Below are 27141 nucleotides of genomic sequence, written 5' to 3' on the forward strand. Positions count from 1 at the left end.
CTAAGATGGCTCACTCACATGGCTTTTGGCAGAAAGTCTCAATTTCTTACTATGAGGGGATCTCCACAGAGCTGCCTGAATGTCCTCACATCATGGAGGCTGGTTTCCCCCAGAGGAAGTGATTCACAAACCAGAGAGAAGAAGCAGTAATCACAATACCATTTATGATCTAATCTCTGAAGTTGTATATATCATTTCTAATTTATTTTATTCATTAGAAGTGAGTCAGTAAGACCAGTGTGCACTCCAAGGGAGGTGAATTATGCTCTACCTCTTAAAGGAGGACATATCCTAAAATTACCATATCCTAAAATTACCATAACACACTAACAGTGCAGAATGTGTTCTAGCATGTTTCTCTTCTTGAGATTTGTAGGCTGAGGGCACAACTTCAGAAAATATGTAGAAAGCTAAAGGCAGGGAAAATGAAGATAGAGGAACTGGGAGAATGCATAAGTGTTGAGAAGGAACAAGAGTTGGAGATAGGACAAAGGATGTACACAACTGGAAAGTTATGTTCTGACCTTTTAGGTAATCATAAGTAGGAGGCAAAGAAGAATGACAATGAGTGATGGTAATGGGAAAAAATGAAGAAAAAATAGCAGAGGAAAAGAGGAATATTATTAGGATGATTGGGTAAAAAGTGGAAGGGCAAGAGAAGAAATTAAAATACTGTGAGGATAAAACTCTAGAATCAATCACAAGTTGTTGCCCAGTCATGTATCAAATAAGCCTACTGAAAGTGTCCAAAGGGACTATTTTCTTAAATCTTTATAGTATCTGAGGGTGACTATTTGAGACATTTTTTGTAGTGGTTCAGGTGCCAGTGCTAAAAAGAATGAATTAAAATTTCAGAGTAGAGCAATTTATGATTATTTTAAAGGAAATATATGGAGAAAAAGGAATAAGAATTGCTAGAAGTTCTTTGTATTAATTATTTAGAAATAAAATAGTTAGCAAAATAATTGTATTACTAAAGAGTCATTGCTGGTCAAATTCTGAACAGATTAGGCTACAAAAAGTGGAATGTAAATGTGTGATGGAACCAAGGTGAGGCAGAGTTGAAATGCCATCCACCCTCACTCCCCTATGAATGATTTAGAGGAGAAAGAGAAACTATTAAGGTCATTCACTTTTCTGAAATACAGATATAGGGAAATTTCATTGTACTCTTGTGTCATGTTTAGATATTAGAGATAAAAAAATGCATGGAGTTGATGTAAACTAAGTGGTAAGATGGATATAGTGCTTTAGTTGTGTGGGTGAGAACAATTACACAGAGAAAGACAGTATATATCAATTATGACCTGCATATTATTTAGAAGGAAAAGAGACAAGACTGACACAAATAAGCTGGCAAGACTGTCAGGTAAGTATGAAGAGTAGCACTGTGGAGTCCAGATAATGCAAAGAGTGTAATAGGAAAAAGAGCATCTTGGAAACGTCAATAGGAAAAGGAAGCAATTGAATGGAACTAGATATGTGATTTGAATTGGCAGCGATGGTCCACATGAGAAGGGAGTATTCAAAATAAGGGAAGTTCAGGAGATGTGACTAGGTTGTTAAGAGGCAGTTAAAAGGCTTTAAAGAAAGTCAGTGGAGGTTGAAAATGGGATTTTCTCTTGCTCTTAAGCATTAACTCACAGAAGGTGAAAAAGTTAAAAGACTGTCAGAGTTTCTATTAGTCCATTTTTGTGTTGCTGTAACAGAATACCTGAGACTGGGTAATTTATAAGAAAGCTTTATTTGTCTCACAATTCTGGTACAGCTGCATCTGGCACGGGCCTCAGGCTGCTTCTACTCATGGCAGAACTTGGCAGGTAGCAGTGGATGAGAGATCACATGGGATCCTTTAAACAACCAGCTCTTGCAGGAACTAGTAGAACAAAAACTCACTCATTAGTACCCCACCCAGGGTATTAATCTATTCATGAGGGACCTGCCCCCATGACCCAAACATCTCTCAGCACTGCCATGTTGAGGATCAGATTTGAACATGAGCATTAGGGGGAAAAATATATCAAAACTCTATCAGAGTTGAAATTGACAAGCACATTTTTTCATATTAGGAGGCACATTTTTGGTCTATTTCCTAATGCTTAAATGAGGAAAGAGTCTTTCAGTATTTCTTTTGGTTATAAAAATATTTTTCTATAAGAAAATTTGGAAAATTCAGGAAAATATAAAAATGTATAAAAATAAATTACAATTTTACAACCCAGTGATAACTATTAATATTTTATTACATTTCTATTCTTTGTTTTAATATTCATGATTTAAAAGATATCTTTCTAAAACAACTTGCATACTGCTTTTTTTATTCAATATTATATCATGAAAATTTTCTTTGTCATTAAAAATCTTATGTAAACATCATTGATTAAGTTTTTATTCTTGAGTAAATTTTAAGGGTAATATGCTATTTAACCTTAATATTTACTAAAACTTATAATACAAAATGTAAAATAAATAATACATGTTTAAATTAATGATGGTTGAAACTATTTGTTGGCTACCTACTATGATAATAGCTAATATTATTTAAGTATTTACTCTATCATAAACACTATTCTAAGTACTTCACATAGATTATATCATTTAATAATCACACTAGCCATATGAGAAACCTATAAGTACTATTCCCATTTTACTTAAAGATGTCCAGTATTCAAAAATGTGACTCAAAGTCTCACAGCTAGTAAATGTGGAGCTGGAATTCAAACAAAGCAGTTTGACGACTCCCAAGTTCATCTTCCTAATTCCATACATTTCATATTATGTCTTAAGCCCTGCACTAGGAACTGGAGATATAATGGTGAGTTGTAGTAGACTGGGTAAACAGATATTAACCAAATTATTAACATTATTAATGTATAATTATAACTTGAAATTAATACATTGAGAGAAAAGGACATAGATCTATAACAGAGAACAGGAGACTGACTAAACAGGTAGGCAGGGGAAGGCTTCCAGGAGGAGGTGACAGAAGCTGAGATTGGAAGAATGAGTAGCAATCAATTAGGTGAGGAGGAAAGACATTCCACACAGAGTGGACAGCGTGTGAAAAGGCTGGGGGAAACATGGATGTTCAGGAAACTGGAAGAAATTCAGTGTGATTGGAGCTCAGATATTGGTAGTGGGAGGTGGGGCTGTGGTCAAGGAATGTCTGGTAAGCTAAGGAATTTGATCTTTATTTTTGGACAATGGAACTCTCAAAGGGTTTTAGGTAGGGGTGACATAGACTTAGTTTGAAAAGATGTTTCTGATGTGTGGTGAATACACTGGAGGGAGGTCAGAGGAAATGCAGAGTGGATTTCTGGTAGATTTCTGTTGAAGCTAAGTAAGAAATGATGATTTCTTTCTTTGTAAGAAAGTTTCTAAGCAACTTGGTCTAAGGTGATGTCAGTAGTGGTGGAAAGACCTGAACCGATCCAGAGATATTTAAGCACATTTTGAAATGGTGATGGGTTAGTAACATTTCTGTGGGCTGATATAGAAAACACTAGAACAAGACCAAAATTTAAGAGAGCAGATCATAAGTTTAATCTTGGACACAGTGAGTTTGATATGTATTTAAGGCGTCCAAGTAAAGATTTTGAGTACGCAGTTGGCTATAGGGTGTGGAAGCAGAGCCATTGCCATAGAGATTTAATTGAAGTTGTGAGTATGAATGAAATTGCCCAGGGAAAAGAAGATTAAGTGAGAAGAGAATGTATTAGGCTCTGGGGAGAACTACTTCATGGTTGGTTAAAGAACTATGAATCAGCAAGGAAAATGTAGTTAGAAAAGCATGTTGAGTAGAGTAGAATTGCCAGAAACCACTGAGGGCATACGGGAAGGATGATGGTGTTTTGTTTTTTTTTTAAGAATATTCTAATTTTTTTTATTAATTCCTATTATTTTATAGTATTCTTACATTTATCCTAATTGTAGTATATAAAACTATCCAACTTTAAGCATTCTAAAATTCAAACATGAATTACATAAAAGTGAAAATCTTGCTAATTGTTATAGCACTCAAGAAATAACTATTGTCTAACATTTTGAATACATCTTTGATTTTTTTTTTGCACACTCTGTGACAAATGTTATTTTCTTTTAGCTATTCTGCCAGCACACTATTCCGTGTTAGAAAACATACCTTTATAATTCTTTTTAAACGTAGTACAGTAGTTTCTTGTAAGAATATGCTGAGATGCCAGGTTTCAAAGTAGAAACTTTTGTCTGCTCTGTGGTGTGACTCACGAATAGCACTTGTTTGCTTGGGTGTAGAGGCAGGCAAATCTTGGGCTTAGGCTTGGGGCCTTCAACTGCTTCTCTCTGGCCAGCACGAGGAAGGTCTCAGTGTGTGTGTGTGTGTGTGTGTGTGTGTGTGTGTGTGTGTGTGTGTGTGTGTGTGTGTGTGTGTGTGTGTGTGTGTGTGTGTGTGTGTGTGTGTGTTGATAGCCTGGGTGTTCAGTTATCTCCTTCCTTCTGGGCTTGGCTCTTAGACTCTCCTCTTCAACTCCCTCTAAGGATCTTCTCTAGGGACAAGAATCTAGCAGATACAGAAGGATTAAGACTTTCGGTCACTTTCTGCCTGTTTCCACTCCCTCTCATGAGAGAGCGGTTCCCAGCACAGTTTTTGGCTTTCTTATGTTCAAATGATATCATCAGCCTCATTACTCCACAATTCTGATTAGATGTCAAGTTTATCATACAGTCTCTTGAATTTCCCATTGGTCACAAATCTTATTCATATCCTTTTTTAGAATTGTTAATGAAATCTATTTTTGGATGCCATGGCTCCCACAGCTAAATCTTATTCTCCTCATAACTCAACCTTCAGCCTATTTAGAAATCCTAGCTCTCACTAAAGGAGGGCTTTGAGATGGTCTGAAGAGTGCGTGGTAATTTCTCTAGCCTATTTGTCGGCCCTGTTTTGAGTCCATGTGAAATCTCAGTCTCTTTTCCCCCTGTTTGCATTAAAAATATTCTTGCTAAATTAGACCTATTCTGACCTCCCCCATTACTTTCAGCTAGAGTGAAGCAACAGAAGAACTGCTGGATTTGTATATCGTTTTTAAGACCTAGGCCTTTGTGGAAACAGTTATAACAATTTACCAAGTCCGGAGAAGAAAGCCCTTGCAAATCTTGAGTGCCCAGGGAGAGCTGTGTGTATCTGGGGTTCCTGAGAAAACATCAGTTTATTTTCAATTATTTACTGAGTGTCAGCTGTGTACTAGGTACTGAATTTAGAGCTTGTATTATATAGTCACTTAAAACATAGTTCTTAAAGAGATCAAAGCCTTATAGAGGAAGATCAGCTTTTCAATAATGATTATAATTGGCATGATTAATTTATGTATGGGGCCCAATAAGTAGACAAGGAAACATTTGCTAGAGGCTGGAGAATCTTAGAGGGGTGATATTTTAAGAAGGTAGAATTAATAGGATATGGTGAGAGATTTGATGTGGGCGATGGGTAAAAGAAAAAAGTAAAATTTGGGGTAACATGAGTTCAGTTTAGGAATGTCAGAATTTCAGGTGTTTTGGAACCTCCAGCTGGAGATGTCTAGTAGACAGCCAAATATTTTAATTAGACTATTACTCAGGAAGTTGGCTAATACAAGCATCTTAGCCTCAGAGTTTCTTGAATTCTTGATTTTAATGAGCTTCCCTAGTCTTCACTTAGGAAAACCACATCCACAGGCATGTCTAGATCTTGACATCATCTTCACTTGCTCTACATTTGAGGAATTAAAGTCCAGTGTGGCAGTCTGACCACTGGTTCTTGCTATTCTCAAGCTCTCTTATTGCTTTATATTTATATCTTTTCATTCAGGTCATTGATACTTCATGTCCCTCTATTTCTCTTCGTAGTTCAATAGAGCTTTGTACTGTTATTTCTTTCTCTACCAGTCTGGGTCACAAAGGACCTGTCCTACTCTTTAATTTTTAGCATATACAAATTGCTAATTTCTTTACTTTCTGACATATTCATTCTGTATATTCTTAGTGGTGGATCTGGGATGCTGGATGTAATTATGCAGACAGGGGCCACCACAAACATGTAGATTACAGTGTGTCCCTCAGCACTTGTACACATTTGTGTGTGTGTGTGTGTGTGTGTGTGTGTGTGTGTGTTCCTGTCCAGGTTGCTCTCCTAAAAACTGTGGCACATTTCAAACCTTTACCGCTTTTTTCCTGCCTCCATCCACATTGATCCCTTGACTCAAATCTCAATTGTCAGATGGTCTTACTCTCTATTTCAAAACAAAATTGAAGGGATCATGTCTGACTTCTTTGACCATCAATGCCACACTTTAAAATGTATCCATGGGTAAATTTACATCTCCTTTTCACTGGTCACAGTGGAGAAGATAAATAAAAGATAATATCCAAAGACCATTCTGTGTTCTTCACCCGATCTTTACTCTTTCAACTATTTTTCTCCTCTACATTAATCTCTCTATATTGGCACATACTCAAACACTCTTAAAAAAATAAAACCCTTCATATAATCCTTCATCTCCCTTCAGCTTCCAGGCTCCTCTCCAGATCAGATGAATCAGTGACTTTTTATGGTTGTGTGCCTCTAAATCACATCACTCAACTTCAGCACTACTGACATTTCGGGCCTGATAAATCCTTATGGGGGGCTGTCCTATGTACTGTAGGAGCATCCCTGACCTTTAACAACTAGATGATACCTGCACTCTTCCACCAGCTGTGGAACCAAAAATATCTTGCAGACCTCTGTTGGGGAGGGGGGTGCAAAATTATCCCAGTTGAAATTAAACTCATAACACTGGTTGTTTGAATAGGTATAGATTCTCAAAAGCCCTTGTAACATTTTTGTTATCAGAGAGAATGCAGCTGATTTTACTACTGGAGTGAATGTGATAGCAAAGAATATTGTTTTCTCAAGAAGTTAGACTGATAGGAAACTCAGTAGTGTATATAGAAAGAGAAAATGAAATATGTTACACTGGGGAATACCCTGAGTGGACATCAAGAGATTGTATGACTTTAGGTTACTGGAACTCACCTGCTGCAAAATACTTGCAATTGAATTTTCTTCCCATTAACTTTTTCCTGATATTTTATGGGTAGTGGGTTAGCAAGCTGGAGAACTCTTTCCCATGTTTGGTGGAAGAATAGTGATAGAACTTGAAGAAAGAGAAACATGACCCCGGAAGAGAAATGCATGCTTTTTAAATCATGGTCAAATTTGAAATGAGGTTCATATGTACTAATGATGTTTATATATACCAAGATGTTCAAGTTTGAATCAGTTTTTAAAAACAGGACTGTGAGTTTAGGTGTATTTTATAGAATGATGTTCTTTAGGAAAGAAATGAGAAAATTATGGTTATATAGAACAACAACCATGAGAAGTGCCCCTTTTCATTTCAGAACATCCAGCAGTGACTTAGGTCTGCCATGAGACTCAACTCTTTAGGTTGCTTCCTTGAGATGGATAATGTAGGAAACTGAATTAAGAAAGTTCGAATGTCTGTTTTGAGACCAGGACTCATGGTGATACCAGTGTGGCTTTGAGCTTCGTATTTTATTTAAAAATCTTGTCTATGTTGCACAAGCTTTCCTGTAACTTTTGAGGCCTAATGACATGATACTCTGAAGAGATGTTTTAAATCAATTATTTCTAATTTGTTTAGTACTTTCTATGTTTCAAACCCTGGGCTAAAATCACAGAAATATCTCTAATTCTCACATAAAAGTTGTGAGATGCAGTAGTGTGATGGAGCAAGCTCATCTAGGCTCACAAGAGCGGATTTTGTACATCTTTTTCCAACTCTGTTAGTGACTTGAATCAGCCATGGTAGGAATATTTACACCATGGAATCGACACATACCACAAATCACTGCTTTTTATTTTTTCTTTCTATAAAACTGGTTTACCAGCTGTATAAGTCAGGTTTCTCCAGAGAGACAGAACTAATAGGATGTGGATATTAAAAATATGAGAGGGGATTTATTAGGGCAATTAACTCACATGATTACGAAGGCTGTTAAGTCCCATGGACAGCCACATGCAAACTAGGTGCTTGTGGCTTGGCTTGGTTCAAGTCTGAAGGCCTCAGAACTAGGGAAGCCGATGGTGTAGTTCTCAGTCTCAGGCCAAGGCCTGAGAGCCCAGGGGTGCCACTGGTATAAGTCCTGGAACCAAAAGCCTGAAGAGTCTCCAGTTCTGATGTCCATGAACAGGAGAGAAGAGTGTATTTCAGGTCTAGTGGAGAGATTCAACTTCTCCGCTGTTTTTGTTCTCTCTGAACCCTCAGCAATTGGATGGTGATTGCCCATATTGAGAGTAGATCTTTCCCACCTGATCCAGTCAGGTTCACATGCTAATCTCCCCTGGAAACACCTTCACAGACATACCCCAAAATAAGACTTTACCAGTTTCTAGGTATTCCTTAATCTAATCAGGTTGACACTTAAAATTAACCATCACACCAGCATACCACTGAAGACAGGTCTTATTGTCTCCTTTTTATAGCTGAAACTAAGGCTCAGAGAAGTAACACCCTGAATGAGTTTAATTTTGAAAGTCACATGAGTTCTTGGGAGGCAAAGCATAATATTAATATAGGGGAATTTCTTATTTTTCTACTCAAGTGTAGACTCCAGTTGGATTTAGATTTTCTTCATAGAAGATTAAATATCCTTATAAATTGTACATTTCCTTTTTTTAAAAAATTTCATTGTGCATAGTTAGTTATAATAAGAACATTTTGATGTTCCCATGGTTCTCTTACCTTCCTCCTTGAACATAAAAGGATCATAAGACAGTCTTTGAGACCTGAAAATCGGGGTATATTAGAATGTTATTTTTCATTGTGCTTGGTTTTCTAAGAAATATTTACAAGATGTTCTCAGTATTTGATTTATTAACTTGCATTCTATTACCAACCAGGGCTATGACCCTAAACAAGTTTTCTCAGCTGTGCAGTATGGGGGGATGTGACCTCTAAGGTCATGGCCATTCATGCTAGTATTAAAATTCTTATACTTCTAACAACTAGAGTATGTCCCAGTCTTAAAATACTAATGTGGAATATAAGTCCTTAAAAGTAATTTTAATCTAATTTTATTGAAGATGTCACTTCAGAAGTGAAGTTTGTTATTTTTCTTGTGAAATAAAGTTTTTACTTTGTTTTGAAAGTTTCAGAATCTGAAGCTGAGGGAATTCTACTGTGAGGGAAACCCGCTGTTTTTGAAGCAACCAGTTATCGCTGTACAACAGGAAGATGTCTGGAGTCTAAAGGTGAAGGCTTACCTCATTCACATAAGTCTTCAAACTAAAGCCATGATTTAAGTTTTAACAAGTTTTCTTTTAAGGCATTCTTGCCAAGCCAGCATATAATTAATGTAATCCTAGTCCATTGGTAACACTGATCCTACACATAATCTTTTTGACTTGCTTACAGAATCCGATGTAATCCTGTCTGATTTCCAGAATGACTAAATTCTGAGAAATAGAAATCTTTTCCTGAATGAAAAGAAAAGAGAGGAGTTTATTTTTACTTTAGCCTTCTAAGTATTTTTTCAGCATTATCTAAAGATGTATTTGATTTGTTCTTAGCAAGATCTTTGCCTCTTCTATCCCCTTTTCACTTGTCCCCATCCCTGGTGGATGAATGAATATGATCCTAAATCATGATCACTTTAGTAAAATGAATTGATGGTATTAAAGGAAGAAATAGGAAAGCATATTAGAGGATTCCCTTGGTATCAGACAAGTTAAAGACAACAGATCCTCTCACACTTGAGTATGATTCTTTTTCATAAATTTGGTCTTCTCAAATTAATTTGGGCCTATAGCTGAACATACAGTATTGTCATAAGACTTCCAGCAATTGTATAGGATTCAAGTTTCCTGGATGTAGGAAACAACCAACCTTGTTCAATGGCTTAGATTGCTTTAAAATACTTTTTTTTTTCTGATAGCATAAGTAATACATGCTTTTTACAGAAAACTTGAAAATACAGATGAGCAAAGAAAAAAAACTGATTATAATATACTGATTTTTAAAAAGTTTTTTTTGTACAAAAGTAATACAAATTCACTGAGACAAATTTGAAAAAAATAAGGCAATGGAGGTTGATAAAAATGCTGAGAAATTCCGTACACAGAAACATAACTTCGCTTCTTGCTGACGTTTAACCTTCTAAATCTTTGTATGCATCCAGAATGTTTTTCAAGTTGAAGATGAGTTCAAACTCAGCATACTATTTAGAGACTTTCATTCCAAATATTGTAACTATCTTCCCAATCACAGACTATGACATCTTTTTTTGATTAAGTCTGTTATATGATGACATAATATTTTTAACTACTTCCTCACTGTTTGATTTTTTAGATTATTGATAATTTTCTGGCTTTCTTGACCTTATCCTTGCAAGTGCCATGATGGTGTAGTGGTTAGTACTCTGTATTGTGGCTGCAGCAAACTCGGTTTGAATCTGAATCACGGCATGTTTGTAACCTACCTTGGTTTTTTGGACTTTATAAAGGCTACAATGACTGTCTTCATAGTAAATTTCTAGCTCATGCCCATATTACCCCTATGAATGAAATTTCTGGGCCACATCACTGGTATCTTAAAGTTTGGTTGACTCTTTTCAAGCAAATTCTCTTCCAGAGAGTATTTCCACAAAATCATTATTTCCTACTGTGTCAAAAAATAAATAAATAAATAAATAAATAAATAAATAAATAAATAAATAAATAAATAAATCTCACTTGAAATTTAATTGTAGATTATTTTTAAAACTGTGGCACTTAATTTGTTTAATCCCTTATAACCTATATTTTCTCCTTGTATCAAGCGTTTCAGAATAATAGTAATAGCTAACACTGGTTTTAAGCTTCCTGTGGGCAATGCACTGTTCCAAACACTGAACAGGAATGAACTAATTTAGTGCTTTAATAATCTTAAAACAGGTAGATACCAGTATTGTTCCCTTTTTATAGATAAAGAAACTGAGACCCAGAGAGGTTAAATAATTTGTTTAAAGTCACAGAGCTAGTGAGTGTTGGAACAATGACGTCAACGTTAGCAGTTGGGCTGCAGACCTCATGCTGCAGTGTTGCCTCCGAACGGGGATGCGGGAAGGTGAGTGAAGTGGAGACAGGGCAGTCCTGGGTTGGAAAAGGTTCTGGTTTGTGGAGGAGGATGGATGGATGAGCAGAAAACCCAATCTGGTAGCAGTCTTTCATGATGGGACCAAGACTCAAGTGAGGGAGCATTTCTCTCTTCTAATTTCCCAAACTGTGAAGTCCAGGAGCACAAGAGTTAATTTATTTAATGTATTTAGCAAAAATAGCTATTTTTACTTGCGTTATGTAAATGATTGGGGTATTTTTGAAAGCATCTATAAGAACTTTTCTTAGTAAGGTGACTTAAATTGATTACACATTTCGTATTTATACTTAAAGTCATTTCTACCGGATATTTGGTCAATGTAACTGATTAAACTACTTGGGTTGTCAAAGAATTATAGGGCTTATATAAAAATGGTTATGCCTTGGTAGAGATTTTTAAAAACTTCTTTTCCCTTCGGAGATTTATGAACTAAAATTAAATGCTAATAATTAGATTATAATGAAATATTAGCCAGAATATACTGCATTAGTAGATGCCAGGCTAAGTGTTTTACCAGTGTTATCAAATTTAATTCTCCAAACTCTATGTGATAGCATTGGAAAAATTCCTATTTTACAGATGAGGTATCCAAGATCAGGGAAGTTAGGGATTTGTCCAAATAGTGTCACACAGCTAATATGAGGGTACTTCAAAAAGTCTGTGGAAAAATAGAATTAAAAGATAATATAAATCTTCCTGTGAACTTTTCGAAGTATCCTCATAAGTCATAGAGCCAGGATTTGAACCTATGTGTATTTGACTCTGACTCAGAATCTTTGGTTTTGATGCTGTGTTTTAGTGCCCATGATATATACAGTAATAATTGATTATACAATAGTTCCAAAGTTTATTTTTCCTTATAAGAATTCATCTATTTTTTACACTTTATAATTTTTTTACTTATGCAATTTGCATATGTATAATTTTATAATTAAATAATAAAAATACACTTGAAACTAATTTCAATTTATGATGGATTAGAAATAGGAATACTTTCTGTCCTACATATAGTTAGCTGATAAATATTCTAGCAAAATAGCATATAAGCTATTCAAAATGAACAACTTATTTGTCCATAAAAGATTTGATGACTTTTTAAAATAACATTGGAATTAAGCCATCACTAAGTTGTATATTCTCAAAAACTACATTGAATGTGTCTCTAAGAGGTCTCCTAAAAGATAATATTGGTCATGCCAATAGTATCTCACTTTATATATCCTCACATTTCCAAGTAATAACTTTCATTTTAATGGTATATATTATTCTTCCAAAGTAACACATTGGCAGCAAGTAGGAGAAAAATATACATAATGGGTGATGTAAGAGTTGTCAAGAGATATACTGAGTGCAACAAACATGTTTGGGTCCAGAAATCATAAATGGAAAAAGTGATCTGTGTGAACCTATTTATAAGTCGCATGTATTTTAGCAATTTTTCTACCATCTGCTATTTTCAGGAATGAATCCTTGTCTATGGGTTTTCTGCAGTTTATAGTGAGACTTAGTCATTGAATTCATGTAACTAAAAACTTACGTCTAAAATCAGTATTTTATTCAGAATCACAAGCTATGCTCTGCTTAAGCAGTTAGAGAAAGGGCAACAATAGGCATCTGAGTTAGGAGTCTCGGTAATACTAGTGTGAAAGGATGACCTCAGCCTTGTAACTCATCCAGGAGAATAAATTCAAGTGGGTAGGAGGTTGTGCTATTGAAGGGATGATCAGACATATAAGGAACCCATGCTTGGTGCTGTTTTGCTGTATAAATGCAGATTTCCCAGAAGCTTGTTAACTGGGAGGGATAGGGTAATAGGAAACAGAGGCACAGCAATTTATAGGATTTTGTTATTTTTAAATTTTTTAAAATTTTAATTGGGGTGAATGAGTGAAAGATTATGTATGTAAGTTTATATGTATTTATGTTTGTATGTATTCCCACAGATTTCTGTAAAATCCTGATGTGGACTATTTTAATACTACTGGGAAATCTTTCACTTTTGCCAGAAAAAAAAAAAAGTCCCAAATAAACCATCCCCATACACTATTAAAATTTTGAGCAGTGCTTATGTAACATTTATACACAACTTTCATGCTACTGACATAGAAAACGGGGGACATTTAGTGGATTAAGGCAAATGTTTATTTGTTTTCTTTGCTTGGTCAATGAAGATTTAATTTCTTGTATTGTATAATGTATTTACATTATACAATACAAGAAATTTAATTTGAGAAATTTAATTTGAGATGATGATTTTGTTGACGGTCCTAGTAAAAGGTAACTTCCATTTTCTCATTACTCCTTTTATTATTTAGTATTATAATATATTACTGCACAAAGTTGATTTTCTGAACATATCTATCTGGATAGGTTTAACACAGATTGAATTCAAAGATTTGGTACACAGAAATCATTGCTCTTTACCGAGATGTTGCTATTCAGGTACTTAGAGCAGCAGGTAATTAGACCAGTGCCTCTCAGACTTGAATGTGCATACAGATTAGCTGAAGAACTTGTTAAATTACAGATTCTGATTCAGTAGGTACGGAGTGTGTCTGAGAGTCTGCATTTCTAATAAGCTTCCAGATGATGCAGATTCTACTGGTCTGTGTACCACAGTTTAAGTAGTAAGGATTTGGGCATTAGTAAACATTACAGACTCAATTTTTGAGTCCAGACTGAATGTTTGTACAGTTCTTGCTTATTGTAATAAGAGGTACCAAATTTGAGCCTAAACTATATGTAATTTTGTAAAATATGTAATATAAATTATTATGACTTGGATTTCTATATGTAAGAGACATAGAAATAGTACAGTGCCAGTTATTTATTGTTCTTCATGTTAATGAAAACCAAATTTATTTACAATACCAGTCATTTACAACATAATTCATTAGATATACTGCAGAAACATAATTTAAGAGAAACTGAGGAATAAACCAAAAACTTGAATTAGTGAGATAGGAATCATTGTAATGTAAAATAGTTTTTCTGAAAATAATCTGAGGAACTATATTCTTTTTTAATTTAGGAAATAGCATCAAGATTTGTAATGAATCAACTAGAAGAAAAGAATCCATTCCTAATGCATGCCATAGAACAGTACCCACAAGTCCGCAACATAATCTCTCAGGGAAAAAAATGTGTAATATGTGGAAAGTCCTTTTTCACCATGTGGCTGGAATGCGTTCAATTTGTTCCTCCATCGAAGGTAAATGGTGCTTTTTGTGTGAATATGAACATGAAGCCTACTATCTTTTTTCCTTATCTAAATTAACAATTACTAACTAGATTTATGTCTAATTATTGACTTCTATGATAGTATAATATTAATTTTGAATAGAAAAATTTGGATAAGTGTCTGTAATGATCATTATCACCCATTTCATTTATATCTATAAACTCTCTCATTTATTAGAACACATGCGAAATTCCATGGAAGGCAAAATTTCATGGAAGTTGGAAAGTTTTAATCAGCAAATCCCTTTCGTTCATCAATATTAATAATAAAACCAGGATATGTTCCTCTAAGGAGAAGTGTTCACTACTCTGTTGTGGAAGTTTTGGTGGAGAAAAGGTGAATGTGCCAGTTAATTTATGTCACAACAATGATCTAGCATACCAAATGTGCACGCATGTCCTCCCACAACATTATGTCACCCAGGAGTTGTGTACCTGAGGGCAGTTCACATAGTCCATAAAATATGTTCTAGGCCAGGGTTCAGAAATTTCTGTTTCTGTAAATGGTCAGGTAGTAAATATTTTAGGCTTTGTAGACAATGCAGTCTCTGTCATCACTACTCGACTCTCCTTTGTAGCATGAAAGCAGCTAGAAAATATGTAAACGAGTCTGGCTGTGTTCTAATACAACTTTATCTGTGAACCTTGAAATTTGAATTTCATATAATGTTCACATGTCATGAAATACTATTTTCTTTTTATTTTTTCCAACTATTTAAAAATGTGAAAACCGTTCTTAATTCACAAGTCTAATGAAAACAGGAGGTAGGGCAAACGGCCTGGGGACTGTGGTTTTCCTACACCCATTCTAGACCATCCAACATCTGCTCTTAACACCAGGATTTCCTTTCTGCTCTTGGTGAGCACTTGGCTTATCTTGGGCCAGCATGTGCCATAGTTGGTGATAATGTTAAATAAATGAATAAAAACAGATGTAGTTCCTCCTATCCTGAAGATCACCATCTGGTGAAGGAGGCAAACATTAAACAAACACATATGTAAATATAAATTGTGAGAAATATTATGACAGAAAAGAATGGTGTATTAGTTTGCTGGGGCTGCTGTAACAAAGTACTACAAATTGGGCAGCTTAAATAAGAGAATTTTATTGTCTCACTGCTCTAGTGGCTAGAAGTTCAAAATGAAGGTGTCGGCAGAGTTAGTTTTTTCTAAGGGCTGTGAGGAAAAATCTGTTCCAGGTTTCTCTCATTGGCTTGTAAATGGCTATCTTCTCCTTATGTCTTTTCACACTGTCTTCCTTCTAAGTGTGTGTGTGTACAAATGTCCCCTTCTTAGGGAAAATTTAGGATTTCATATATGATTAGGGCCTACCCTAATGACCTCATTTTAGCTTAATAGCTCTGCAACAGCTTTAGTTCCAAACAAGGTCACCTTCTGAAGCATTGTGTGTAAGGACTTCAACATACAAATTTGGGGTGGGGGACACAATTCAACCCATAAGAAATGGGTTGCACAAGCAAGAATAAATGGGAAGCCCTATTTTACAACTGGGATAAGGGAATTCCTCACTGGGGAAAGGATATTTCAGTTGACACTTAAAGGAAAAGAAGGAGTTGGTCAGGTAAAGAGTTGGGAAAGAGTATTTTCAGGTAGTAGGAACAGTGTGCATTAAGGCTTCAAGATGAGAAATCACTTTCTGATTTGAGGATCTGAAATATGGTTCAGTGTGATTAGAGAGTGTTAACTGAGTAGGAGAGTTGAGATAGGCTGGAGGGAGATCACAAAGTATCATGTAGTCCACATTAGGAAACACGCTTTTATTCAATGTGTGTTGAGACACGATTGAAGGATTTTACGTAAAAAAGTGACATGCCCTGATTTACATTTTATAAAGATAACTTCTGAGTAGAGAAAGACTTAGAGGAGGGCACAGAAGTGAGGAGATCAGGCAGGAGGCTATTTGTACTAGACCAGGTGAGAGCTGAGGGTGGCGGCGGCAGTGGAGACAGATGGAAGGACTAGTGATGTATTTTGGAGGAAGAAATAATAAGACTTACATTCCCAGTTTTCTGGCCTACAGAACTGTGTAGATATAGGTACTTTTTACTGAAGTAGGGAAGACTAAGGGAGCAGCAGGCTTGTGGCGAAGAGATAGAAGTTTTGTTTTGGACATGGTAAGTGTGAGATTCCTGCAATCAGGGAGCACGAATAACAGGAAGCCATAGACCCCTTTCCATGTGTGTGTGTGTGTGTGGGGGGCAGATTTTGATAGGGAGCTAGATAGATGATCTCTAACAACATTTCTATCTGTAAAGAATCTGATTCTAAATCCTGTAGTTGTAGCGATTTAGGGTGTCTTTAGACTTGAGTAGTCTTTGTGCCAATAAGGGACCTGAGCTGTGAGTCTGCTTATAGCTGTTTTATGGATTTTACCACTAGCTGTTCACCAAATTTACCAATGTGTTTTTTGTTTGTTTGTTTGTTTGTTTGTTTTAATACAGATATCTCACCCTAAATCTACTAAAAGAGAATCTGTGGGGGTCGGGTGCTGGGCACCCAAATTTTTATAAAGTTTCCAAGTTGATTTTCATGTACAGTCAAGGTTTGGAATCTCTGCTGTACATTTTTAGGTAGGTTTAGGCCATCCCAGTACCACAGGACAATGGCTGTGTCTTACTAACCTTAGAAAGCCAGCCCTACTTGGTGTCTTACACGTAGCAAAAATGACAAAATCATTGATCAAATGTATGAACTAATAAATTAGTGACAAGGTTGGGATATAAAAAATAGTGAAAATAAAAAGGAGGGGGTTGGTGAAGGGGTAAATCCACTGTGGAGTACTGGAAAATGACAAGCCCTTTAATATGGCCCACCTGGAAGAGAAACCTTAATATGGCTGCTTTAGGGCACCTGTGGAGTCTGCTCTCTGTCAGTCTGTTTCTTGGCATCTGTATGCTGAAAGGCTTTCACTTGATCCTGCTGGAAGCAGAACAAGGGCTCTCACAAGTGTGCGGAGTTCCCGAGTATCCACAGAGCTGGGATGAGGTCTCTCCCAGCACTGCTTCCCCAAGGACAGTTGCTGGGCTTATGTGAATGCTGGTAAAGTAGTTTTACTAGCATCATGAGCTGCTGTTTCATAGGTTTACATCTCTAACTGCTCGATGAAATCATCACTACTTGTATTTCAGAGCTACACTGTCTTTCTCAAAACTCTGTGAGAATTTCTTTCATGAAGTGAAAGTGTTCTGTTCAAGATGAAGTCTAGTAAGAACAATGTTTTACCCACCAACTTCGTATTTTGAAAAATTTGAAAGCAACACAAAACTTGAATGAGTAGTACAATGAACATTTGTATAGCTGCTATGTAGTCACTAGTTTTTAATATTTTGCTCCATTGGCCTAATCTCTTGTTATTTTTTGCCTTTAAGAATACATCTTTTCTGAAACAAATTTGATATGACACAAACCAAGAAAATGGCCTATGTAGAGAGACTGTATCACTTTCTAGGGCAAAAATAAAAGAATAGATTCTTAGTACTAAAAATATAAATAAAGAAATAAATCTGTCTTTCATACTAAGTAGAGAGCTTTTATTAGGAGTAACAACAGATGACATATTTATGGGCCAGAAAATATGTAGGTTTTTTTAGATGTACTAATCCATCCTTATGCTGTGGAGGTTCTCACTACTGCCATGTTTGCTTTCTAGGAAGCAGAGCACAGATTTTACAACAGCCAATTTAGACAGGTGATTTATAATTCTGTGGAATAAAATCAGGGAACTATCATGGTAGTTCACATGACTTAATATCAGGTATTTACACAGGAGTTTGTCTGGGAGACCATTGGGATCCCCAAGTAATGAGTAAGAGATCTAAGTCAGCTATGGTTGTGGTATAGAGAAACTAAAATTTTCCTTCCTATGTCCTTTACCAGAGTTTTTGAGACCACCAAATATTTTAAAATGTTAGACATAAATACCCAGCTGGTGTTACTTCTTCATGGTTGTGCTTTTACTCATCACAAGGGAAGGATGCTAAAGTAATTAAGAAAGGACCTGAGTCTCACTCCTTCTATAAATCATTTCTAATAAATTCATACTGTTAATACAATCCAGCTTGACACCAAGTTTGCAAAATACTTTCGGAGGAATTGGGAGCCTAAAAGGAAGGATACAGGTTTTTTCCTCTTGATTCAGTCATGTACAAATTATATTTGTACTAGACATATTCACCTGCGCTTAAGAAAGGCAAATTAAAAAAGAGGAAACATCTAATCAGAGAAAGGTACATGCTCAACTCAGGTACATGTATACTGAGCTCTACCGTAAAAGTTGCCTACAAAAGTTCTTTATGAGTAAGAAACAGCCATTTCAGTTGCTCAGTCTTTCCATAACTTGACGCTGTTGCTATGGAAATGTCTTTGTCATAGTTTATACCAGAAAGTTTGTCAGTGTTTATACCAGAAAGTTTTGTAGTCTTCATGGCACACAACAAAATTTAAAGTTATTTATTTACTTGGTGTTTGATGTCTATGTCTACCATTGAACCTCAAGCTCAAGGAATTCAAGAACCATTCTGTTTTTCTTCACCATTATATATAGAGTGAGCTTAGCACAGGGCTTGATAAATATTTTATTTCTACTGAATGACTGAAAAATCAGAAGATTTGGATTTAAATACCAGCATCTCTTTTTATTAGGTTGTTAATGTATTACATCAAATGTATTGTAGAGAAAAATCTGGCAGAGCTGCTGCCATGAGGGCTAATGTTTTTTAAGAAGCTCTGGACCTAGAACTAGCCATGCAGCCAAAGAGAACATTGAAATAAAGGTCAACGAGAAGTTTGAAAGTCAAAACCAGCTGGACATTAAACACCAAGAGAAAACAGAGATCATCAGCAGGAAAAAGAGGATAGAAATGCATGTTGGTCCTCAAAATGGGAGTAAATATGCAATCTTGATCACATATGTAACCTATCTGTGAATTGTTCCTGTTATCTTCTGGAACAGATTGTTATAGTCAAGAGACATTTAATGAGTACAACATGTCATATTACTTGGCAAAATTTGCCAAAACACCCTGCTTTCTGTGGCCGTGTTCTGAACACCTTGGACAAGTTGCCATGTTCATTTTTGTTCTGACAGATTCCTACTCAAAATCATCTGATGCTAATCTCATTTCCAATCTCTTTTGCAGAAAATGCAACCTAATAAAAGCAACCACAGCCAACATCTATTTGATAGTGTGTGTCTGATATTGTACTAAATATGTCACCTGCAATACCTCAATTAATGTTCAAAATAACCCCACGACAACAATGAGAAATCCCAGGTACAGAGAAGTCAAGTGATTCTGCCAAGTTCACAAAGCTGCCAAATAGAGGCTCTGGGGAGGGAACTCATGCATGTGCTTCCTTGTTCTTAACCAGACAGACAGATTTTTTAAATGTCTATGCTTTTCAACCCAGTTACTACCATTTACTTCAACTGAATTTAAGACATTTGTGTAAAAGAGCCTCTTTTTGTCATCATTTATTTATCTGCTCAAACTCATTTATTTTTTTCCTACTATGTGTCAGGTTCTTTGCCAGGGGCTGGGAATACAGAACACTGGTCCTTGAGAAACCCATGATCGCAGGGGAAGTGGGATCATAAGGTGATTGGAATCTGACAAGTTAGGCTTGATGACCAGCCTTACCACTTGTCACCTGCGTCATCTTAATTTCTTCTTTGAGGCTAAGTTTCCTCATCTGTCAAATGGTGATAGTTGCAGTGAGGGATACAGGAGGTGATGCAGAGACAGTGCTTAGCACAGCTGGTGTCATAAAGATAGCACATAGTAGATGCTTAATAAAGATAGGTTTTGTTTTTAATCAAGGCCTTTAGATGAGAAGGAATGATTACACTCTCTTGATATGTACATGTAGGGGTACACAGGGTGCTATGAGAAGAAGGCATCTCAACTAAACAAGAATGCTTCCTGATTTATCCCTGGGACCTAGCACAGCGATTGTGTTTGGTACTTGAATAACACATGATAAAGGTTAAAATTATTTTAAGAGGCATTGCTTGGAAATGTGCTTTAAAGAATAAAGAGGCATTAGAATAGATAAAGAACGAGTGGACAGGCATTTTAGGTGAGGCAACTTCCTGTGCAGAGATAGCATTGTGCCGATAACTTGCACAATGAGTTCAGGGAACTCGCTGAAGGTGAAGCACAGGGGATGAGGTTGGAGAGAGAATTAGTGTGAGATCGGGATGGCTCTTCTATATGAATGTTGAACTCAATTTCAAAAGCTACTATATTAGTTTTCTAGGGCTGCCATAACAAAATACCACAGACTGGGTGACTTAAACAACAGAAATTTATTTTTTCACCATTTGGGAGGCTAGAAGTCTGAGACCAAGGTGCCAGAAGGCTTGACTTCTTCTATGGCCTCTATCCTTGACTTATTATAGATGGCTGTTTTTCCTGTGTCTTGACATGGTCTTCTGCTATACATGTCTGTGTCCTAATTTCCTCTTCTTATAAGTACACTAGTCATATTGGATTAGGGTTCATGCTAATGATCTCATTTTAACCTAATTACCACTTTAAAGATTCTATCTCCAAACACAGTCACATTCAGAGATACTGGGGGTTAAGACTTCAACATATGGATTTTCGGGTGAAACAATTCAGCCTGTAACAGCTAACTACAGCTGTTGAAGCAATGAAGTAGCAAGATACAATTTTTGTTTGACAAACAGAGGTTGGACCTGGTGACGTGGATTTCAGGCTTGTTGGTATAAGTGTGACACTTGAAGCAGTGGGAATGAAGATTGTCCAAGGAGACTTAGCCACTGAGGTGAGAAGCCCAGAAGGACAGAACTCTTGAGGACAACAATACTAAAGGGGTGGACAAAAGCAGGAGTCAGCAAAGGAGAGTCAGAAAGAACAGAGACAGAGGGGCAAAACCAGGTATGGACACATATTCTCCAGCTATAAAACACAGATGTGCAATAAATAGGACTTTCTTACTTTTTCTTCTGCTGAACTTAGCTTCTATTTGGGTTCCCATTCTACTAGAAAATTTATTTTATTTATTCTAGCCATGGAAGTCGCAGAAAATTTTGAGAAGAGAAATTTTTTAAAAAATTGTTTTGCTTTGAAACAACCATCTAACTCTATTAAAATCATTAAAGAAGCTAAACAAATATTTAGAAAGTATATGATAGCAAAAAGCGCCTGATAGTGAAGAAAATATGTGACAATGGAATTAGAATAAGTGTATAATATGAGTTTATAAATCATACTAAACAAATTTAAGGATATTTAAAATTGTTAAACATTGGGCCAGCCTGTGGCTCACTCGGGAGAGTGTGGTGCTGATAACACCAAGGCCACGGGTTCGGATCCCATATAGGGATGGCCGGTTGGCTCACTGGGTGAGCGTGGTGCTGACAACACCAAGTTAAGGATTAAGATCCCCTTACTGGTCATCTTTAAAAAAAAACAAAAACAAAAACAAAATTGTTAAACATTGATAAGGAAAATTGAGATTTGAATATGCATTACCAGATGCTTGGCAATTGAAACATGTTTTCTAAATTTTTTTTAATGCTATTATTTCATTCCATTTCTAGAGTGAAAACATGCACAAAATGCATAAGAATGATAATCAGATTAACCACATTGGTAAATAGTTGCTTTTATGTGTCTTTAAGGTTTTATACTGTTTTTCCTCTTAAATAGACAGATTATGCAAAAACTAACTTGCCTAGAGGCCTGTCTATTAAAAAATTTTTTAACTTCTTAATTATATCTTCAGGAACTAACCTTAGAGAATGCTGACCTTCCTAGTAAATACTTCATCCTGAAAGCAGAACCCATTTGATAATACCAACATCTGGTTGCTCTTGTACTTTTACAGAATGTTTTGCCTCTAACAGGGTTTGCACTCGAAGGAGAGAGACACTGGATGATAAAGGGTCTTTATTCTTGACATAAAACACAGAAACAACCAAATATCAAACTGTAATTTCTTCTCTTTGGGTGAATGTGAAATTATATTATGCTTGCCTTATGAAATAGTGAGATGAAGATTAGGAAATAGCTGAAAATTTTTGCTTAATCTCAAATATTAACTTTTACTATAATTCATCCAGATGCTTTTGTCTTTTTTCAATGTTATAGCCCTGCTATCTGAGTTCAGTTAGTCCTTAGCAATTATAGAATGATCAATACTTTCTATGTAATTGGTATTTCAGTATTAACTATTAATGATAGAAATCTTTGAAACAACAACAAAAATTAATTCCTTTTCGTTACCACTGACTTAGGCCATATTTGAACTAGTGACTTAAAGGTAACCTAAATAGTCTCCCAAAATCCTTTCCAAACACTGGAGTGATCCTGTGCCCAAGATATGCATTTAATAGTTTTCATTTCTTATAGTTTCGTTAGTTGAACTTAACATTTCCCCAGATTCCTTTAAAGTTGAATAGTTTAGGGAGGGAACAGTTTGGAACATGAACTCTCAACCCTGTATTGAATGATGTAATGTAATTAAAACTACCCTCCAAAGAGATTAGGCTGAATAGGTCTCACTACAAATGAGTGAAAACGCTCATCTACTTTATGAAAATAAATGAAAATTTGTAACCTTAATTCCTTTTTTATGACAAGCTGCCAGTAATGAAACATAATATAAGATTACATTTAATAATTTGACTCATTACTTATGGAGTGAAATCTTACTTTGCAGTAAAACGTTATTACTGTTAGGATACCACTGACATTCATTTTTGAAACTGATCATTTCAACCAGTCAGCTGTGAAAACGAATGTAGGTTTTAAAACATTTATGTGGTGGTTAGTCAATTTAATGTACATTAGGCACTAAGAGGATCAGAAGGCATCACATTTCTAATTCTAAATAGTCATGAAAGTAATATGTATTTATTGTTCAGAAAAATTGAAATGGTATGTATATTCCCTCTTATTTTATTCAGAAAACAGCAAAAACAATTAGAGTATAAATGAACTCACACACTGTGTCTTGATTACTTCTTCTCCTATGAGAACTCCCTGAATCTTCTTATCCCTTTAGAGAACTCTCCCTTTTGTTCTTAAACTGCTGGATAGAGTCACAGCTGTATTCACTATGATTTTTTCATCTAAAAAATCTTAAATGAGATTTAACTTCAGTTTGTTTTTCTAAAGCTGTGCATCACCAAAATGTTTGAACCTTCCATGTGAAATTCAAAGGACATGGATATGCAGGAGGGGTGTTGGAGATCAGGACCAGTCTGTAGGGGCAAGAATGCTGCTTAGTTGGATGATTTGGCTGTAACCTGAGCAAGATTTTCTTTCTCCTTTCTGCCCTTACCACAGTCCCTAATGCCCTAAGGGTGGAATGACCATACACAGTATCATCTAAGCCAAGATGCTTTTGAGAGTAAAAGAGGACATTATTAGTAGCTGGGAAAAACAGCAAGAAGCCAGGACTATCCTCAGCAAATCCAAATGTGTGGCTACTCTTCTTAAAGGGAATAGTTAACTTCAGAGCAATGCTTATTGCTAGGACTTATCACTGCTGTCATGAAGGAGTTGTTGTTTTAAACCTTCATCTTGGACTTTAAAAATTATTTTTAACCACTTCATAAATAATTTAGTGCCTGCTTTAAGCAGAAAACTTGGGGTGCTAAGTACAGTGCAAATGAGTAGGGAAACTAATTTGTTCCAAATGGCTTAAAATCTTGAGTTTAAACTCTAAAGATGTAAAAGAAACTAGGAATAAAAGCTAAAAGTTAAATGAGTGCTGGAAACTAATTGGTTTAGGCTTCTGTAGATTGTCTGGACTGAGAAGTACCCAGAAAGATGCTGAGATTTATACAGGGAGGATACATGGAGAAGGAATCAGAGAGGACATGTTAGAAGAGAGTAGTATGGAGGAAAATGAATGATTCTTATAGGGCAGTGAATCAATTAAGTTGGTTTGTGGATGGGAGTAAGAGGAGGAGACATAAAAAAACTGAGGCCAAATTCAATGAAACTGTCAAAGGATACACCAGGGAATTTGCCCTTGAACCTGTTTGGAAATGGAGTCCTACTGAACGTGTGGGAGCAAGTCAATGATATGAGAAAAGGTGTGTTTTTGAAAGAGTCATTTGGCAGTAGTATGCTGGATCAATCAAAAGATGCAGAGAAGCTGAAGAAAACAGACCAATTAGAGGGGTTGTCTGATGCAGGTGTGAGGTATAGTAGTGGAAATGCAAAGAAGGGAAGCACCATGAGGAAGGAAAGACAACAGAACTTGTGACAATCATTTCTGTATCTCACGAATATTCATAAACAATTTTTTTAAAAAAGAACTTGTTGACTGGAACAGTGCAAAAATATTCTTCCCAAAACTGTTCATCCTTCTAAACTTTTCTGCAGTGGTCATTAAACTATAATCAAAACCCCTCATCTGGGAAAGAGGCTGGGAGGCATACTATAACATTAATCTAGATTTTAGTGAGCTTGAATTCTAGTCCTGTCTCTGCCTTAAACTATGAGGTCTAAGGTAAGTCACCTATCTTCTTGCTATGTCTGGACTAGTTTCCTGATCAGGGCAATGAAGGGATTAGACCATCTCTTCTAGCTTGAAAGTGCCTTGATTCCATAAGGGAAAAAGGGGCTGCCATAGTCATTGCTATGGGTTGAATGTACTCCCAAAAGTTCGTGTGTTGACAACTTGATCCCTATTGTAATAGGGTTAAGAGAGTGGGAAATACAATTATGGCGTTTGAAAGGTGGGGTCTTTAAGAGGTGATTGGATCATGAGGACTGTGCCCTTGTAAACGGATCAATCCATTCACAGAGAAATAGGTTAATAATTTAATGGGGTAGACTGGTGGCTTCATATGGAGGGCCATTGAGCACGTTGAAGCTCTGGCCGTTCTCGCTGTGTGATTGCCTGTGTCACCATAGACTCTGTAGAGAGTTCCCACCAAGAAGAAGGCCTTCACAAAATGTGCCCCCTGGACCATGGTCTTCCCAACCTCCAAAACTGCAAAAAATAAATTTTGTTTCTTTATAAATTACTTAGTTTCAGGTATTCTGTTATAAGCAACAGAAAATGAACTAATACGGTTATGCTTTTCAAGTCCTGCTGATTTGGAACATGATACCCTATTAGTTTTCTATTGATGTTGTAATAAATTGCCATATGCTTGTTGGATAACAACAAAAACTTATCTTATAGTCAGTAGGTTAGAAATCCAACATGGGCCCCACGGGGCTAAAATCAAGGTGTGATAGACTGCATTTCTTTCTGACGGCCCTGGGGGAGAACCTGCTTTCTTGCCCTTTACAGCTTCTAGAGGCTACCTCTATCCCCTCGATCATGGTCTTCTCCCTCCATCTTCAAAGCCAGTCATGGCAGAGTTGACCCTTCTCATGTCATGGACTTGGACCTTCTTTTCTGCTGCTTTCTTACCCTTATAATAAGCCTTGTGATTACATCGAGTCCACCTAGATAATCCAGGTTAACCTCTGTATCTCAACGTTTTTAACTTACCCACATCTGCAAAGTCCCTTTTGCCACGTCAGGTAACATATATATTCATAGGTTCCAGGAATTAAGATGTGGTCATCTCGGGGGTGGGGGGATTATTTTGTCTACCACAATACCTTTTCCTGAGAAAACAGAAAACCATCTTGTGCTTTCTGTTCTTTGTACTTCACATAATATTGAAGCCTTATGCAAACTTTATACTGTGTGATATAAATATATATTATAATAATCTTTGATTTCTTAAAGTTTAAAATATGGCAGTATATGAGTCTGTTTATGTTGCTTAGAACAAAATACCTGGAACTGGGTGATTAATAAAGAAAATGAAATTTATTGCTTACAGTTTCAGAGGCTGGGAAGTCTAAAGTCCATCTGGTGATGGTGAAAGTGACCCAGGGGTCTCACACTACAAGATGGTGGAAGCAGAGAGAGCAGAGAGAGCAAGAAAGACAGATTCTCCTTTTCTTTTAAAGCCCTCAAAGCCACGCCCTTGAGCACCATTTTTAATCCATTCACCACGGTATCATCTTTCAATCCAATCACCTCTTCAAGGCTCCACCTTTCAATTACCATAATAGGATTTCCCACCCTCTTTACTGTCACAGTGGGGGCTAAGTTTCTAATACATAAAACTTGGGGGACACAATTCAAGTTTCAGGCAGTTTTGGGGGACATAATCAATCCACTATAGGCAGTCATTGTCGCCAAAGCATATGCTGAATGATTCTTAAAAATATCTCAATTCTACCATTCAATAAAAATAAAACTTAGCAAACATACATATTTTAATTTAAGTGGAAAACTACTTATCCTTAAAATAGGGCTAGGATATAACTGTGTGTTTATTTGCTTTAGGAAATATGCATTTCACTGTAAGTAGTAAAGACTGAAAAATTAAACTTTAGTATAGCATTCCACCTTTTAAATTTCGTTGCTAAAATAATAGCATGTCTAATCATAGACCAATTCCTTTTCCTCCTCTCTGACTTTGGCTTGACACAAAGGATATTTTTTTCTTTGTGTGACCAAAGCAGTAACTATCTTTGACAAAGCTGTGAGGTTTTTTAAATTGAGGTTTGTGAAGAGAAGTCCTTTATAAGAAGGAGTGTCGTAATTCCTTTGCAACATGCTCATTTCAAATGGACATATGTCATACTGGTAAAAAGTATTGCAACGATGCCATAAATGGAAATAGGAATGTGAGTGGGCAAGTGGTAAGGAATTAGATATTCTTTTTTTCATG

At 36.1% G+C, this 27141-nt stretch overlaps 1 protein-coding gene across 2 annotated transcripts in view; it reads left to right on the forward strand.

The window, feature by feature from the left end:
* LRRC69 (leucine rich repeat containing 69) overlaps positions 1-27141 on the forward strand; it is a 100025-nt gene that overhangs the window by 69852 nt on the left and 3032 nt on the right. For both annotated transcript variants that reach the window (XM_063079079.1, XM_063079080.1), the window contains 2 exons: positions 9170-9271; positions 14185-14364. In XM_063079079.1, the coding sequence (XP_062935149.1) occupies positions 9170-9271; positions 14185-14364 (282 nt within the window). The remainder of the gene's footprint in view (positions 1-9169; positions 9272-14184; positions 14365-27141) is intronic.

The sequence above is a fragment of the Cynocephalus volans genome, chromosome 15 (assembly GCF_027409185.1).
Source record: "Cynocephalus volans isolate mCynVol1 chromosome 15, mCynVol1.pri, whole genome shotgun sequence".
Taxonomy (NCBI): domain Eukaryota; kingdom Metazoa; phylum Chordata; class Mammalia; order Dermoptera; family Cynocephalidae; genus Cynocephalus; species Cynocephalus volans.